Source organism: Malus sylvestris, chromosome 14 (assembly GCF_916048215.2).
Source record: "Malus sylvestris chromosome 14, drMalSylv7.2, whole genome shotgun sequence".
NCBI lineage: Eukaryota > Viridiplantae > Streptophyta > Magnoliopsida > Rosales > Rosaceae > Malus > Malus sylvestris.
Window position 1 is genome coordinate 2,486,586 of NC_062273.1, and position 17,590 is coordinate 2,504,175.

Sequence of the window (17,590 nt, forward strand, 5' to 3'; positions counted from 1 at the left end):
GAATATTTTGAATGTTTCTTAGATAAGTTTATTATGCTGTTGTAAAGTTTGAATTTCAAACTAGAGTGTAAATAGGGTATTTCAAACCCACTGATGTAATCTCTATGACCTTATAAATACAAGCAACCCTCGATTGAAAGGGTGTGCAAACACAACTGAAAACCTGACCTTATAAATACAAGCAACCCTCGATTGAAAGGGTGTGCAAACACAACTGAAAACCTAGCCTACTAAAGTTTTACATGGTATTGAGCCTAATTGTCTAACGACAAGATCCTGCAATTTTTTTTTTCCATGGCCGACAACAACAACATAGCTTCTTCCCAGCCAGCCAACTCCACCCCCAACCCCCCCAATCCTCAAATGAATTCCATGAACCCCTTTTCATCCGCTATGACAACTGTTGTGAACATCAAGCTTGATAGAACCAACTACCCACTGTGGTTGGCTCAAATCCTACCAATACTGAGAAGTCGTGATCTGATGTACTATACCCAATTATGAAGTATACCCAATTATGACTGACTTACTGCATGTTGTATTCCAAATTGTCTTAGCTAAATAACATGAAGTATACCTAATTATGACCAACTTATTGCAAGATGTATTCCAAATCCAACTCTCAATATCGCTCTATCGAGCTCAAGTCTGCAAAACTGCGATGGCGCGTTTCAAGCACCTCCCCCAAACTCTTTTGCTAGTGCATTAGTTCTCCATGCAACTCCTCCCCAGCCATATTTGAACTGAATTTTATTCAATATTCTTGGGAAAACAACAAAAGGAACATTGTATTAGATTGCATATATGTTTCCTTACACAATTTCATAATGTATATATAGTTGACACTTGACAGAGAATTACCAAATTAATCTACGTCAAATTAACTGAAAGTACATACGCAGTGTGTCCAAATGGACATCATGCATGTTCATTTCAAAATAACAACGGTAGAAGAAAGAGAAGCCAATGGGGGGAAGAAGGATGCAAAATTTTGCCATATTGCTTCTATTTGGTTCGGCGTCGAAGTTCACTTCTCTCTCAATTTCTTGGTTAGGGCAAATATCGCGCCTACTACAGCCACGACCACCGCTGAGATAATAATGCTTTTCTTGAGCGTCTGCGCTGCATCTTTCTTCTCCTTCTCCCTCTCCTTCTCCTTCTCCTTCTGCTGCTTTCTCTCTTCAGCCTCTAATTTGTCCTTGAAAATAAACAGCGCAACATTATTAGCAAGACTGCACTGCATACAGAAGAGAGGCACAAAAGAATACCAAGATTTCCGGACTTTTTTTGTTTACGAAACTTTGTTGCTAAAAGTGTTCGTGTTAGCTTGAAATAAGCTGTTAAAAGGGTTATGAGGTTCACTAATAACTTCACTTGTAAGAGTTAATGATTGTATAGCATGGTATTAGAGATTTGGTTACCTAAGATCGTGGGACCAACCTTCAAACCCATCGCGTACTTATCACTTTTCGATAAAACGATTTTCACATTCCACTCTGTAAACTTGCATTCCTCCAGTTATTTTCATGTTTTTCTTTTACACAAAAGAAAAACTAGATACATTCAAAAACTACATCTAACCAAATACAATCAGAGGACCGATGACCCCAAAATTGGCTAAAGCAACAACCGCGAAGTGCACGTTTGTATTCAATTATCAATAGCATCACAGTATGGTGAGGAGTGCAAGCCTACAAAATATGATTGCGGAAATCACTATTTATTCAATATGATTGTATACGCACAACGCTAATAAGACTGATTACAAACTTTTAATTATAATAAATAAATAAACAACTACGGAAACCGAAAGAAATCAACAAGAAACGGGATATATATAAACGACATTTTGTGCTTCCTCAATTAAGTCCTAGTATTCACGAGTTATAGTATTTATTAAAAGTTTGTGATTCTGTACAAGTATTTGAGAATACAAAAATTCAAGCGTTGAAAAAAATCACCTTGATTTCCTTGGAGGTAGTTACTAGAGACGATCCACTGTCTTCCTCAAAGTTCTTGTTAGTTCCTGGATTCAATTCTGCATCCACATTAGCTGCTGGAAATGTCGAATCCGCCATTTTCTTTGCAATTTCTTTCTTTCTTTCTTTCTGTGTGTTCTTTCTCCTTTCTTTCTACGGCGGTACGAAGGGAAGGGAGGAGAGACTCGAGAGATATCAGAAGCAGAAAGAGAGAGAAGATGTGAGGCAGAGACACGTGTCAGTAGCTTTTTTCTTGGAACACACGTGTTGATTTCTTTAGGTTGAGGTGCAACGGTTTGTCATGTTTTTCTGAGTCTACTTTCTTGTTTTGTCGTAAACTGTCCTACAAATCCACCCGTGACTCGTTCTAGGCCTATCCGCATTTGGAGGGTGAAGGGACGAGAGATTGTTGCGTAGAGGAAAGCCCTTGGTCACTACTCACTAGTCATCCAAGACACAAATAAATTCAGACATTTGGTTCCTCTTGTGTTCGTCTAGAGCGAATGAGTAATCTTAGCCATTGAACAAGGATTCAACGATTGAGATTTTAGAACATGACATGAGCCGATTTATTCTTAGAAAACCCCACAATTTAGGTTTTTGAATGGAAAGAGGATCCTCTCTAGATCCACTTTAGGATCCCCACATCTTAGTCATTCATCTTATATCGTGCAGTCAGAAATCATTTGATTTTTTTTATTTAAAATTAAACACAAATAGTATCTGACGAAAACTGACCGCACGATGTACGATGAACGGCTAAGATATGAGGATCCTAAAATGAATCCGGAGATGATCATCTTCCCATTCAAAAACCTAAATTGTGGGGTTTTCTAAGAATAAATCGGCTCATGTCATGTTTTTGAATCTCAGTCGTTGAATCCTTGTTCAATGGCTAAAATTTTTGAACCATAATGACCGATTCATTCTAGAATTTAGCTAAATTGTTACTTATAACTAATTTTTTCCAATATTTTACTTCACTTTGATATGAATTGAACAATAAATGGGGCTTTTTATATCACTACAACTATAAGGAGACGATATGTAAAATCAGTTAAGATTTAGATATTTGCTACCAGAATGCTTAGGCAGGTGGGCGAAATCTAACTATTGATTCATTGTGGACTCCACTAACATCATCGATATCAATGATCATGAATCGCACACGGAAGTGGACGAGTGACGTCATAAAGAGTGTTGCAACGCAACATGCAAGAATTTTCCATTAATACAAAAAACAGATGGCGTACAGAAAAAGTGAATATACAATGAGCTTGATACATGGCCTACAGCAATCATGGAGAATATGTAATATACTTGTAGAGTTGTACGCAAACATATCTCTTAGAGTGTAAAATACTGAGAACACGAATCTCATTGACATGAACTCCCGCTAGCTATGCTCGTTCAGTTTCCCCCTCCGAAACCACGAGGACCGGGCCGAGATGCCGAGCCAACAAACTGCCTTCTTGAATCAGATCGTCGTTTCCGCCTTGCAGTGCCAGGAGGAGCCTGACAAAGGAAGAATTCCAAACCGTAAAAGATGTATCCACCATGCAACAACAGTCTATGAAAAATGAATAAAAGCTGCTAAGTGCGCGGCAAAACTAGATGGCAGGGACATTTTATACAGTTCATTAGCATGGCATATAAATTACCGAGAGCGAACAAAAGTAATGGAAAGTGAAGCACCTTTTGTTCAGTTTTGAGAGATTCTTCAAGATTGTTCAGTGCAGGAATAGAGCCGCCTTCCATTACACCCATTAGATTCTTCATACGAACTCGCATTTGGAAGAGTTGAGCAACAAGTTGGCTCACCTGATATTGACATCATTAAGAACATTGCAGTTATATGTAGTAGCAGCAGCTGATTGTGAAAAACAAATATACATTCAACATCCGCAAGCCCTTTTTACGGGGAAGCTGATATGGGGACACTTAAACCGTAGGTAGCCATTGCACATACCTGCTGCTCTGTTTTCCCGGACTCTTGAGCAACTCTTTTTCTCCTGGTTGAAGATTCTGCCAACAACTCTGGCTTCTCCTTTTCCTCTGTAATCAAAGATGAGAATCAGAAAGCCATATATAACCCGCAGCGCACCATGAAGCAGCAGTATTTTCATTAAATGGTAGTTTCAATAAATCAAAAGGAATAAGATACCGGGGGTCATCACTTCAATCATTGCTTCCATTATCTTCAAACTCTTCTCTGCTTCTCGAATTTGTGCAGGAGTAACCTGTTAAGTCAGGCAAATTGGAAAGTTCTAAGAATTAAATAAAACCAAAATAAGGAACCCGCTGGATCTCAGCAACTATTGAATTTCAGGTCATAACTGTATGTGTACCGAATCAAATACAACCTCCTAAAAGTAAATACACAGAATGGAACCAAACAGCCTTTCATACCTTGCCCATGCCAGGGATCATTCCAAGAACACGAGTCATGGAACCCATGCGTGCAACAGCACGAGTTTGTTTTAGGAAATCATTGAAATCGAACTTTGCACTCATTATCTTCTTTTGCAAGTCTTCAGCATCTTCTTGTTTCATCTATATTGACAACTCAATTAGAACTCATATAAATATTCAGGGAATCTGGGTGTGGAATTTACAAAGAGGAATAAAACCCCACTCACAACTTCTTGCGCCTTTTCCACAAATGAGAGAACATCTCCCATTCCTAATATGCGTCCCGCCATACGGTCTGGGTAAAAAGGTTCAAGGTCCTCCATCCTCTCTCCTCGCCCAACAAGTTTGATTGGCTTTCCTGATACCTGACATTAACTCATTATTAGGAAAACAATTAAAGAAAAGTATTTGAGTAGCTTAACTATTTTAGCAAGAAGAGATGCTTCAAAACGCAACTACGTCATCTGAATGCTATAGAGAAATGCAAACATGAATAATATTGAATACTATTGAAAACAAAATTCTTGATAAATTATACAAACTTCAATATCATAAGTGATTCTTCCTCTAGAAAGAGTTAATTATCTATTCCCTTGAGATTTTCAAATCATGGTTTATACCATAAACATTTATTTTTAGCTTCGTACTCACTCGAAATTTAATGATGAATAATAAATGGGGCAGAAAAAATGAGATTACTATGACAAAACAAGTAAGGCAACAACAAGCAAACCTCTTTAACACTCAAAGCTGCTCCACCTCTAGAATCCCCATCTAGCTTTGTTAAAATAGCTCCAGTAATCCCAATCTCTACGTTGAATGTTGTAACTAAAGCTGCAAACTCAAAGAAAATAGTCAGCTTACTTCTACAAGTATTCATAATTTGGTTTGTGGCATGGTAACATTACATTTTTGAAACAATGATCACTTGAATTGCGTCAATGCGTATTCACACACTAAGAACATCAAATGACATGCAAATTGATGACATATGATACAAATTAACAATTGAGTTTACGAATCTCATAATTCAGTTCAGATGGTATGAATTTGGTTTTTTATCTCGAACATTAAGTAGAGCAACCAATTTCCTAACTCTTATGTGTACATGAAATTGCAGATAGATCATATTTCTTTTCCTAAGTGGGTACAGAGATATGATCCACAAAAACTACCAAAACAAAGATTACAGTAAAAAACCATGCTTGTTCTTCTTCTCTGTCTAGTTTTGCAGCAATAACCAAAGAAAGGGAAAGAAAATAGAATCTGTATATTTGGGTGATTAAACTTGAAAATACATCAAAAATTGAACTATAAGCCTGAAATCTGAACACCTGCAGCTTCTTGGCCAGTCATTGCATCCACAACAAGCAAAACTTCTGTGGGATTCAAAACCCGCTTAACTTCTTTCAGCTCATCCATCATTCCTTTGTCTATCTGATAAACAGAAGAAAACAAAAGCATAAAGAAACTCAAGACAAAGTTAATATAACCAGCATACGTTCTCAAAATATCATCACAGAATTACACAAAAATGACATTCGTAAAAGAATTACCTGAAGCCTTCCAGCAGTATCCATTATTACTACATCTATGTTCTTCTTTTTGGCCTCCGCTAAACCTTGCCTAGCTATTTCTGAAGGTTTAGTGTCAGTCCCTGCTGTATACACAGGCACTTTTACCTGTTTCAAGCTTCAACTTTCACATAAGAATGAACGCCGACCAAAAACTTAGAACATAAGAGTTTCTCTGGAAATGTAAAGTCGTTCACTTTATTGGCAATGCAAATCGCATACCTGTTCACCTAAAATTACAAGTTGGTCAATAGCAGCAGGTCTGTATACATCACCAGCGACAAGCATAGAAGTCTTCCCCTGTGAGTGGTGTATGTCACGGGGTCAGAAAACGGAAAAAAAGAAAAGCAAAAAAATAAATTTTGCATAGCTCCAATGCATATAATAATGGTATGGAAGTGGGATATGCTCGTGGAAATGCACCTGTTTCTTAAGGTAATTAGCCAATTTTGCGCATACAGTCGTCTTCCCAACTCCTTGTAAGCCAGCCAATAAAATAACAGTGGGACCAGATTTTGCAAAGGTAAGTTCAGACACCTCTCCACCCATCAGTTTCACTAGCTCGTCATTCACAATCTGAAAGAAGCCGCAATTGACTATCATAATGCATTAGGAATCGATGCTTCAAATAGACTACCTAGCTTTTCCTTGAAAAGCAAGAGAATCCTGTATCGCTATATTGAAGAAAGTTGAGGTTCCACCATAAAACCAATTGGCAATAGGGGAGTAGCCCAACCTCTTATAAGCCCATGCAAGGTCCCTCCTCCCATCAATGTGGGACTCATTCTCAACATATACAGTGTGTGAAGTTACCTTGACCAATTGCTGATCCGGCTTCACTCCTCGAATAACTCCGACACCAACAGCCTGGTCACTGACAGCTTGCACAAACCTTCTTACAACAGGAAGGCTCACATCAGCTTCCAAAAGAGCTCTCCTTATATCTCTCATAGGCTCCGCAATATTCTCCTTAGTCAAAACCTCTGCAGTACAAAAACCCAGTGATCGGTGCGATCATGCTACGGAATTTTAAAGGGTTTTTTACATAGAAGCCTTGATAAAATTACACTTTAGAGAAAAACACTTCAAGGCCAATACTTTAGAAAGTAAAAATAAATCATGCCGACTCTTCAATTCGAGAAGCGCATAGATGAAATTTGTCCACCACTAAGAATCAATTAGAAAATGAAAAGTGACTCGTTGAAGGGTTTTTCTCCTCTCCAATTTAACTCTGTAAGGGCTCATTTGGGACTGCTTTTGTAGGAAGCACTTCTGCTCATAAGTGCTTCTTCTACAGGTGCTTTTATTATAAGCATGCAGAAAAACTTCATTATAAATCCAAGTGCTTCCTGGAAAAACATTTGGAACTTTAACTCTGTAAGGGCTCATTTGGGACTGCTTTTGTAGGAAGCACTTCTACTCATAAGTGCTTCTTCTACAGGTGCTTTTATTATAAGCACTGAGAAAAACTTCATTATAAATCCAAGTGCTTCCTGGAAAAACATTTGGAACTTGGAAGTGCTTTCAAAGAAGCACATAGGAAGTGCTTTCAAAGAAGCACATAGGAAGTGCTTCCAAGAAGCACATAGCAAGTGCTTCCAAGAAGCACATAGCAAGTGCTTCCAAAGAAGCACATAGCAATAGCAAGTGCTTTCCAGAAAGCGCTTCTACATTCCAGTACTGTTTTTGGCTGTTAAAAAACAACTTTAACCCTTCCGGAAGCAATCCCAAACAAGTGCTTTTTAATAGAACTCACTAGACCCTAGAAAATTTGATTCAAAATTTTAAATCGTAGAAGGAAAAAAGAAGTTCAGAAGAAGCAAACCTTCGCCTTTGAGCTTGCTCCAAGCCGATTCGAGCCCACTCGTCAACTGGCCAAACATTTCAGCCCTCACAATCCCCCGCAACTCCTTCCGAGCAATCGTAACTTGCTTCGAATTCACCCAACCCCATATCTCCCTCTAACAACAATTCACCAAACACAAATTTATCAGCAAAAAAAAATGTACGAAACTTTCAGTGCCGATTTCAAATTCCATATTATTTTCCTGCGTTTTCTCGGAAACCAAACAAGATTTGAGGACATACAGTGAACAAGTTTCTAGAAGTGAGCCAAGCTGGGTTGCCAGAAGCAGTCCAGGATGATCCCAGCTTGACCGCCGGACTCCTCGCCGCCGCGTACTTGGAACCGGAGAAGCCTCTGTTGGTGGACACGGAATGCGACGCCGTAGACAAGTGGCGGGAAGCAACGGTCGAGAAATGTACGGCTTCCATCGCCGTTGAGATTTTTCTTTTTCTGGTCTTTCGGGCCAAAGCTGGTCACTCTATCCAATCCAAGCCTGCTATCTAGTTCGTTTGGGTGATAAAATGCTTCGCGGACCACCGCAATTACCATGGACCCTTCAGCATCACGTGCCCTCTTAAATCGATCACGTGCAGCAACGCTTTGAATTGGCTTACACGTATTTTGCAGTGTAAGCTGCGAGCGTTACCCGATGTGGGAGTCTTCTTGGAACGCTCGATTACGAGAGCTATCGAAGCAATGTCTCTTCTTCGAAGCTCTTACTGTTTACCGCCAAATGCTCCGCCGTGGCCACTCGCCCAACGCCTTCACTTTCCCCTTCGCTCTCAAATCCTGCGCCGCGCTCTCGCTTCCTTTGACCGGCTCGCTCCTCCATTGCCACGTGCTCAAAACCGGCTGCGAACCCGAACCCTTTGTGCAAACTGCTCTCGTTTCGATGTACTGTAAGTGTTGCTTGGTTGACGATGCACGGAAGGTGTTCGATGAAAATCTCCTCTCGATGAAGCTGACTGTTTGCTACAATGCGTTGATAGCTGGGCACACTTCGAATTCGAGATTTTCTGACGCGGTTTTGTTGTTTCGTCGGATGAGGGAGGCGGGCGTGGCGGTTAATTCAGTTACGATGCTGGGTTTGGTTCCTGGGTGCGCTGCTCCGGTGTATTTGGGGCTTGGGATGTGCCTTCATGGCTCTAGTGTTAAGTGCGGCTTCGACATTGATTCGTCTGTGACGAATTGTTTGCTGACTATGTATGTGAAGTGTGGGTCGCTTGATCATGCAAGGAAGCTGTTTGATGCAATGCCTGAGAAGGGTTTGATTACTTGGAATGCGATGATTTCCGGGTACGCGCAAAACGGGCTCGCTACTCATGTTTTGAGCTTGTATAAGGAGATGGAGTCTTTTGGTGTTTGTCCTGATCCTGTGACACTAGTTGGTGTTCTTTCGTCTTGCACTCACCTTGGTGCACAGGGCATTGGACGTGAGGTAGAACGGCGGATAGAGTCTTGCGGATTTGGTTCTAATCCGTATTTGAATAATGCCCTGGTTAATATGTACGCTAGGTGTGGTAATTTAGTGAAGGCTCATACTATTTTCGATGCCATGCCTCAGAAAAGCTTGGTTTCCTGGACGGCGATTATAGGTGGGTATGGGTTGCATGGACAAGGAGAGGTTGCGTTGGAGCTCTTTGACAAAATGGTTATGACCAGAATTAGACCTGACAAAACTGTTTTCGTGACTGTTTTGTCTGCGTGTAGCCATGCGGGATTGACTGATAGGGGGTTGGAGTATTTTGCTGCGATGGAGAAAAGATATGGATTGCAGCCTGGTCCAGAGCATTACTCTTGCATGGTAGATCTTTTAGGTCGCGCAGGTCGACTCAAGGAAGCCAAGGAGCTAATTGAGTCCATGCCGGTAAATCCTGATGGTGCAGTATGGGGTGCCCTCTTAGGTGCCTGTAAAATTTATAAAAACGTAGAGCTGGCAGAGTTAGCATTTGAGCATGTCGTCGAGCTTGAGCCAACCAATATCGGTTACTATGTGTTGTTGTCGAATATATACTCCGATGCGAAGAATCTAGAGGGGGTTTTGAAGGTTCGAGTTATGATGAGGGAAAGGAAGCTCAAAAAGGAGCCAGGGTTTAGCTATGTCGAATGCAAAGGAACAGTTCATGTTTTCTTGGCTGGCGACAGAACCCATCGTCAGACTGAAGAAATATATAGGATGCTGGATGAATTAGAAAATTTAATGATGGAACCTGGCGTGTCTGATGAGAATGATCAAGGAAGAAACGAAGAGCAATTAGTTCACAGTGAAAAATTGGCAATTGCATTTGCGCTCTTAAATACTGCACCAGGGACCGAAATCGTAGTGATAAAGAACCTGAGGGTATGCGGAGACTGTCATTTGTTCATAAAGTTGGTAAGCAGGATTGTCGATCGCCAGTTTGTTGTCAGAGATGCAACTCGTTTTCACCATTTTAGGAATGGGGTCTGTTCTTGTAAAGACTACTGGTGATATCTCTTCACAGGCGTCTCAAGTCAGCAAGCCGTGGTGAAGAAGCTTAATCATCAAATATTTCCCTGTCATGCTGCTAACTGCGCATCGCAAGGTGTTGAATTTAGTTCCAGTTCAAACAGTTCGAATCAAAAAGGAGGTTTTGGATTCGAAATCATGAGAAAAGTTGAGGTGAAGGTCACTATCTTGGCTTGAATTTCATTACTTATCGGCTTTTGGCTATTGAACACACAAACACAATGACAGAGGACAAGTTTCCTGCAAGCGATGGGCAAATTAATTCGGACAAACTCAGTTCCGATTTAGTGGGTTCGTGGAAATTTTCTGTAACAATACATGGGTTTGAAGTACCAACTGTTCAACAGAATCACTGGCTAGAAAACTTTATACTAGTGGAGCAAGACGACGAAGACAATTCAATCCGCCTATTGGTACAGCCGCATCAGTTCCTGTAACACATTCTTCTTCAACAAACGGAATAGTTCTCCACACTGTCAATTCTATCGGAGCGTTTTCTTTACCTGGAAATTGTTAAAATTTATACTTTGTAGAACTTGTTTCTCAATCGTTTGATTGATCCAAAATAATTATAAAAATTATTAACGAAAAAGAAAACGGAAGATCTCACCTCCAATGTTTTTATGTCTTTCCATGCAAATCGCAGCATAATGAGAGCCGGCCAACTCTAGAAGCGAAAATTGCCAATTTCTCGTGAGGTTCAACACTGATTTCGGATATCTAACAACAGAGTGAATAATCAAATGGAGGTCAAAACTTTCTCAAGATATGTAAAATTGCATGCTAAAACCGATATTTTTTAGACCAGAAGTAATTTTTGGACATGTGAACAGGAGACCTACAATGCTCCGGCTAGATAAATTTTTGTTTACGAGTCTGACATACCTCAGAATTTACATCCCCAGATGAATCGACGCCTCCCTTAGCTGCATCCCTGAATCGAATGGTGAAGGTCTTAAACGGTGAAGCAGAGAAGCCCTTTCCCAATGCTTTCACATATGCCTCCTGGAAAGGAGAAAGGAGATCCATGGCAATAAGAAAAAGCTTGAGAAAAACGTAACCCTAATCCCTTATTCAATCAGTCTCACAGACCTTGAGAGTCCATAATGTTGTAAACTGTTGACGCTGAATTTCAATGTCCGAAATAGAAGATAAATGTTCCACTTCATGAGAAGAAAAGTACCGTCGAGCAAAAGCTAAAATTTCCTTCTTCAACTTCCGTTGCTTATCTTCCACATCTATGCCAATCTAAAATACGAATCAATCACATAACTTCCAAATTATAACTTCATCAACAACAATATTTATGCATACATAATTATATATATATATATATATATACACACTTGAATACTCCGAATACTTACCGGTGAATCCACCGTTACTCCACAAGCTATCAAGGAAGAAGTGTGCGAGAGGTTGAAATGCAACGGTGGTGGTTGCCAGCCATCCGCATTTTTCCACTCTACCTACTCGAGTAAGCTACAAGAACAATCAGAATTTACACCGGAAAAATTAAGGAGCTCAAAGAACATAACTGTAAGAAAAACCAAGCCAAGTAAATGGGAGCATAGATGACAACAATTTTCACTAGACTTGGTAAGAAAAAAAAGCATACCTCAGGCTTCCCATGACTGTTCTTTTTAAAGTTTAAGGATCTCGGATCAACTCGATGGTTTGTCTGATCTAGTATCAAACAAAAGAATGTTTAGATATCCACATTAACCATACAAACAACACAAACAGTCATGTTCTTTAACTTGTAAAAGCAAATCAAAAAGTTGGGGTTACCTCTGAAGAAAGCAATCTAACTTTGCCGCTGCTGGCGTCTACCAAGTACCAACACAGAGAAAAGAAAATTTGCTTTGAGAATTCTTTGAAGGTGCTGTGAGACTGCTAAGAAACATCGACTTTGCTCCGACGATGAAAGCAAAGACGGAGGAAAGGTAGAAACTTGTGGAGGTTTGGGTTCTGGGCTCGGCGGGTTTTATGACAAAATATGGAGCGGGAATTTCTTGACCCGATCACTAGTCCCGACTCCCGCTCGCTTTTGTTTGTTTATTTCCCCGCTCCACCCCATCCAGACCGGCTATTCGACGAAAATAATTGAACCGAGTCGATAAAACTCGGTTTGTATGTCAACCCATGTACAATTGATTTTCTTATGAATCCAATATCAGTGTAGAATAGTCACTTAATACTACGGTTAGTGGTATTGTTCTTTACTTGTAAGTAGACATGTAAACGGGTCGGGTTTATTGGGTTTGGGTCGGGTTCAACCCGACCCGTTAAGTTAACGGGTCATCCGAACCCAACCCGTTAAGCTAGCGGATCATCCGAACCCGACCCGTTAAGCTAACGGGTCACCCGTTTCACCCGTTAACACCCGTTAACAATTATTATTATTATTATTTTTGCATAAAGTTTATTTTTTGTTATTAAGACTTTACTAAAATTACTAAAATATCCTCAACTAACGGGTGCTAACGGGTGTTAACGGGTCCTAACGGGTCTAACGGGTTGACCCAAAGTGACCCGTTATTTAACGGGTTGTTAACGGGTTCACCCGTTAGCGACCCGACCCGTTAAGCATCCACCCAAATACAAATATTAACGGGTTGGGTCGGATCGGGTTAACGAGTTGGGTCCAAAATGCCAGGCCTACTTGTAAGTAAGATATCTTATATTCAATTCTCGTCAAATAAGAATTTGAACTAATTAGCTCATTGTGAGCCTTTTTTCAAATGATGTTGAGGCAAACCCAACAAAACAAATCAAATTAGTTCAAGGCCAAGCCTAATAGACCGATCAGACCAAATCCAACTTGACTAAATTAGTAATCTACTTTAATTAAATATCATATAGATATGTTATTTAATACTACAATTTAGTGTATTTATTTTAACTTGTAAGAGAAAAAATTTATATTCGAATTTCGGATGGCAAGTTCGTAACCAATTTATTTCTCTCATCCCTTAATATAAATATATCGGTGTACCAAGATATCGACAGACACTTTTTTCTTTTATGATTATTAATTTATCGAATTGAATTAAACATTTCAATGAAATACATATTTCTAATTTCATTGCTAGTGAAACAATGAATTTTCAACGACTTTCCAACCTCTACTTGAAAATACAGAAAATGTTAGATCGGGTTGGGGAAATGTGTACAAGGGACAAGGTTAAGAAGCTTCATCCACAAACAAATGTAAACACACACATTACATCATACAGACAGACATACACAACATTCCACAGGGGAGAGGAGACACAAACATAAAGCCAAATCTCCCCAACACCCGAAAACACCTCCGAAACACTCTTCAACGCCAACCTTCAGCCAGCTCCGTCCTCGAATTTATGCGGCTAAGAATTCCAATTCTTTTGCTCTTGTCTGCAGTCACAGCAGTTTGAATCAGCAGCTGCTCTTTTACCTTCTTGGGGCCCCTTTTCAGACTCGGACCGCTTGATTGACCACTTTTGCTCTTCCAAATGTTTGGTTGTGCCTCTCTACCTGAACTTGTTAAACCGTCTTCTTGGGGCCCGTTTGCCAAAGGGCTAACTTGGGATACAACCTCACAAGGACAATTATCTGCCAGAAACCAGTTTCCTCCCGGAATGATATTCTTGATAGAAGATAGGAAAGTTTGAGATCCACTTTCAGTTGTTGCCCTTGTGGGATCATTTTGTGTAGAATGAAGGGGGCTCTGTGAATCAGGTTCTTCACCAACAAATACGCCCTCCTCTTCATTTTCCTCGTTAGCCTCCTCGTTGGCCTCTTTGTGATATGGTTGAAGAGTGCTTTGGTACTCATCCTCGTCAGAAGGCTCTAGGTGGGGTATAGGTGCTGTTTCCACCAAAGATTCTTCTCGTTGTTTTAGTGTCTTGACAATAAGAGTCTTGAGGAAATTCATCACTTGGACAGCATACATCAATGCAGTCAAAGGATCTACCATCTGTGAACAATGAAAGTTACACACTTGTTAATAAAAGTAATTTGATGATGGGTGGCTTAAACATACGACAACATGCTGAAGGAAGACTATCACATCACCCTAACTGGAAACTGAAAAAAGATACTGGATGAAGAAATTAATCACACCGCCTATTTATCAGATATGTAATGGTTTTTCCTGGGCGATTCGTAACAAGACTGATTTCGGGCCTTAGAACATACTAAGCTTGTAACAAAATAACCAAGCATTGCAATAAAATCTCCCTCCAAAAACTATACCTCTTTCTTGTCCCATTCTAATTCATTCTAATATCTTCAAGCTTTGAACAAAACTTGCCAAATGCATTCATTATGATAGTCTGATATTTGAGTTAACACATTGGCTCCTACTCTAGTATATAGAACGTGTTGGCGTGGATATCGCTAAAAACAAAGATTATGCATGAAATCGGGGTACTTTTCAGTTTTGTTGTTTTTCTTCTTTTCTACAAACTTAGACGGTAAAGTTTTCACTCACGTGAGTCATGTTTGGTGCAAACACCATGGCAATATTGCGCGCATTCATCTTGTTGAAGTGTTCCATTTGTGCAACATCAGCCATTAGGTTTACTGCCCAATCCAATAACGCAGCTTCTGTTGGAGGTAGGAGCCTAACAAGTTCAGCACACTCCTCTTCCGAGTGGGACTGCATTACCTGCTCTGGTGTTAGAGAGTCCAACACACCAGTTGGAAGTTCTCGGAACCAAGCCTGAGAAGCAACAGTACATGAATTTTAACATCAAATGTCATTTTGTGAACTGGAAGCGCTCAAGGATGAGTTCACTTTTGGTTGATTGGGAGAGGGGACATTGATCAATGACAATAAAATGGAACAAAGAAGAACAAAGAAGACGACTAGTCATTAATTAATGATAAAGCCTTACCTTAATAAGACCGGCCAAACAGTGCACGTCAATGCCCTCTGGTATCACTCCCCGATTTAATTGGTCCCTGACGTACTCCTCCTGACTGTTCTCAGCATTAATTCTGAAGATTCCTTCAGCCTGCATGTATGAGTGAACTTCAGTTTTTATTGAAGGTAGTTTGAAACTTTGAATGACAACGAAGTGTCCGAAGTTATGTCTTCTAATTACATTCTATCCTGGACGTGCTGGAAGAAAGGAATATAAGCCAAAGAGTGATATACCTGTAGACCCCCTTGTGCATACAAATGTCTCTGCATCAAAATGAGTATTGTTGGGACGCTGTTCCCTCTGGCATCAAATGAAAGCTGCATAGACTCCGTTGAGACCCCAAAAACGTTTGCACTGCAGATGAAACCAATGTCAGTATAGTGCTTAACCTTAAACTTTATTGATGCTGTTAAAATGAAAAACAAAAAAGAAAACTAAACATAAATATACAACAGACTATAAGTATCAATAAAGAACATAGGCGTATCTAGTCCCATTTTTTCTTCATTGAAGTCAACGAGCCAAATCCAGTGCTTATTCTCTATATTACATTTAGATATAAATTGCAAACCATAGTTGGCAGCACAAACATATTTCTCATCTTACTTGACCCTGACAAAGCACCAACTCCTTCACTCAAAACAAAACACGGGTGTAAAACATGAACACCGACAATCATTTTCCAAGTATTTGAAATTCAAGAAAAAACCAAAATACGAGCAAAACAAAGCATATTTAGAATCAAAACAGTACTCAAATTTGACAGCACATCATCACCGTAGAGTTGAATCGTGATGAAATTCTAGTACAACAGACATATTATAAAGTAAACAGAAAATTGGCATCCATTGTTTCCTGGTTGATACATGTTGAAGGATATAATTGATGGAACAAGGTACAATAATTGCCGAGTCTTTTGTGATGGAAAAAAATATATTCTACAGAGCAGAATCAGTACACCAAATACCTGCAAGCACAGCAAAATAATGCCATGTGCCAACACAGAAACTAAAACAAAACGAGGACATAATACGGAAAATTTCCAGCAAGGCATATCCGAACAAAAGAATGCAGCTTCAAACCCCACCCAGAAAACACCTTAGAAATCTTTTATCCCCAATCTGACCAAATGAAAACCTAACACAGGGATTCCCAATACAAATTCAACAAACCAACTTTATCAAGATAAAAACTTTCAAGAATCCCAATTAGCAGAAACCCATAACTTTAAAAACCCATCAATCAAAACAGAATTATACATGAACCCCAAGAAAAAGATTGAAAATTTGCAATGGACCTGGCACTTGGAGCCCTCCTGGGGACCTCAGGTTCAAGCTCAACAGGCAAACCAAGAAACCCATTGAACCGATCAAAGGTGACATGGGCAACATGCCTGACATTCGAAGGCCACCCAATCTCCATGGAAGAAAGCTTCCCTCTTGCACTATCTGCACTATTACTACTACTGCAACCAATCAAAGACCTCCTGAAAGCAGTGACCAAAAGGGTCAGAAGCGAAAGCTGATCCCCTTCTCTGTCCCTCTCCTTCCTATTCCTCTCTTCTTCCTCTTCGTCTTCGCTTTCGTCTTCCTCTTCTTCCTCCGAACCCAAATACCCATGGAGGGTGTCCTCTAAAAAGGCATGTGGGTATGGTGAGTCATTGGGTGTAGGTGAAGCAGCAGCACATGGAGTGGAAGAGCTTGAAGAGGAAGGGAAGTGAGATGGGGACGGCGATTGGAGGACCTCGGTCATGTTTTGGAGGAAAATGAAGTAGTCTTTTGGTGATGATTGTAGGGTTAATTAATTGGGTTTTTGACTAAATTTGAGACTCTGGGAAGACCCATAATGGGATTGTGAAATGTTTGGAGTTGGAGTTGGATTCAAGGAAAGGTTCTGGAGGAGGCGGGTGAGACGTGACTGTCATCACTTTTCATGATTTTTCTCCTTTCTTTTAATACCTGTCTTTGATGCTAACTCAAGGATGGGAGGAGTTTAGAGAGAGAGAGAGAGAGAGAGAGAGAGAGAGAGAGAGAGACTAGGAGGAGAGAGAAGGGGAGATTGAGTGGTAGGTTGAGAGATGGGGATGGAGATGAGTAGAGAGAGAAACAGAGGAGAGAGAGTGGATATTGAATTGTTTACTGTTATGGAGGTATAGATTTGCAGGAATAGAAGGAAAAAGAAAGGAGAAGGAGGTGGGGTGGTGGTGGTGTTTCCACTTCACAGCAAAGTCATCCAAATATATATTATCTGGATTTTGTTGCTGTTGCTGTTGCTGTAGCTAAAGATTTATTATGGGCAATATGAAAGGCTTTGAGTTTCTCTCGTAACAGTGATTTGATCTTTCCATCGTTCTCTGGTAGCCAATCAACTTTTGACCC

The 17,590-nt window shown here is 40.1% G+C and overlaps 5 protein-coding genes across 5 annotated transcripts; 1 reads left to right on the plus strand and 4 right to left on the minus strand.

The window, feature by feature from the left end:
• Positions 1-770: 770 nt before the first annotated feature.
• LOC126598532 (uncharacterized) lies at positions 771-2,249 on the minus strand. The gene is made up of 2 exons (XM_050264898.1): positions 1,962-2,249; positions 771-1,198 (listed from the first exon to the last, which is right to left on the minus strand). The coding sequence occupies exons 1-2, from the start codon at positions 2,076-2,078 to the stop codon at positions 1,028-1,030; spliced, it is 288 nt and encodes a 95-aa protein (XP_050120855.1). The 5' UTR covers positions 2,079-2,249; the 3' UTR covers positions 771-1,027.
• Positions 2,250-3,167: 918 nt separating this feature from the next.
• On the minus strand, positions 3,168-8,298 carry LOC126598508 (signal recognition particle 54 kDa protein, chloroplastic-like). Its single transcript, XM_050264876.1, has 14 exons — positions 8,054-8,298; positions 7,791-7,926; positions 6,779-6,948; positions 6,389-6,541; positions 6,188-6,265; positions 5,948-6,073; positions 5,726-5,828; positions 5,125-5,225; positions 4,619-4,756; positions 4,389-4,532; positions 4,144-4,219; positions 3,949-4,034; positions 3,675-3,800; positions 3,168-3,494 (listed from the first exon to the last, which is right to left on the minus strand). Exons 1-14 carry the CDS (start codon positions 8,237-8,239, stop codon positions 3,390-3,392), a joined length of 1,728 nt encoding a protein of 575 aa, XP_050120833.1. The 5' UTR covers positions 8,240-8,298; the 3' UTR covers positions 3,168-3,389.
• Positions 8,299-8,403: 105 nt separating this feature from the next.
• Positions 8,404-10,896, plus strand: LOC126598507 (putative pentatricopeptide repeat-containing protein At3g11460, mitochondrial). The gene has a single exon (XM_050264875.1). It carries the CDS (start codon positions 8,461-8,463, stop codon positions 10,279-10,281), a length of 1,821 nt encoding a protein of 606 aa, XP_050120832.1. The 5' UTR covers positions 8,404-8,460; the 3' UTR covers positions 10,282-10,896.
• Positions 10,550-12,379, minus strand: LOC126600393 (uncharacterized). The gene is made up of 8 exons (XM_050266974.1): positions 12,320-12,379; positions 12,091-12,192; positions 11,918-11,980; positions 11,667-11,768; positions 11,392-11,547; positions 11,185-11,304; positions 10,910-11,019; positions 10,550-10,802 (listed from the first exon to the last, which is right to left on the minus strand). Exons 1-7 carry the CDS (start codon positions 12,377-12,379, stop codon positions 10,921-10,923), a joined length of 702 nt encoding a protein of 233 aa, XP_050122931.1. The 3' UTR covers positions 10,550-10,802; positions 10,910-10,920.
• A 979-nt stretch (positions 12,380-13,358) lies between these two features.
• Positions 13,359-17,590, minus strand: LOC126598509 (rho GTPase-activating protein 5-like). The gene is made up of 5 exons (XM_050264877.1): positions 16,510-17,590; positions 15,446-15,566; positions 15,183-15,302; positions 14,777-15,007; positions 13,359-14,260 (listed from the first exon to the last, which is right to left on the minus strand). The coding sequence occupies exons 1-5, from the start codon at positions 16,962-16,964 to the stop codon at positions 13,628-13,630; spliced, it is 1,560 nt and encodes a 519-aa protein (XP_050120834.1). The 5' UTR covers positions 16,965-17,590; the 3' UTR covers positions 13,359-13,627.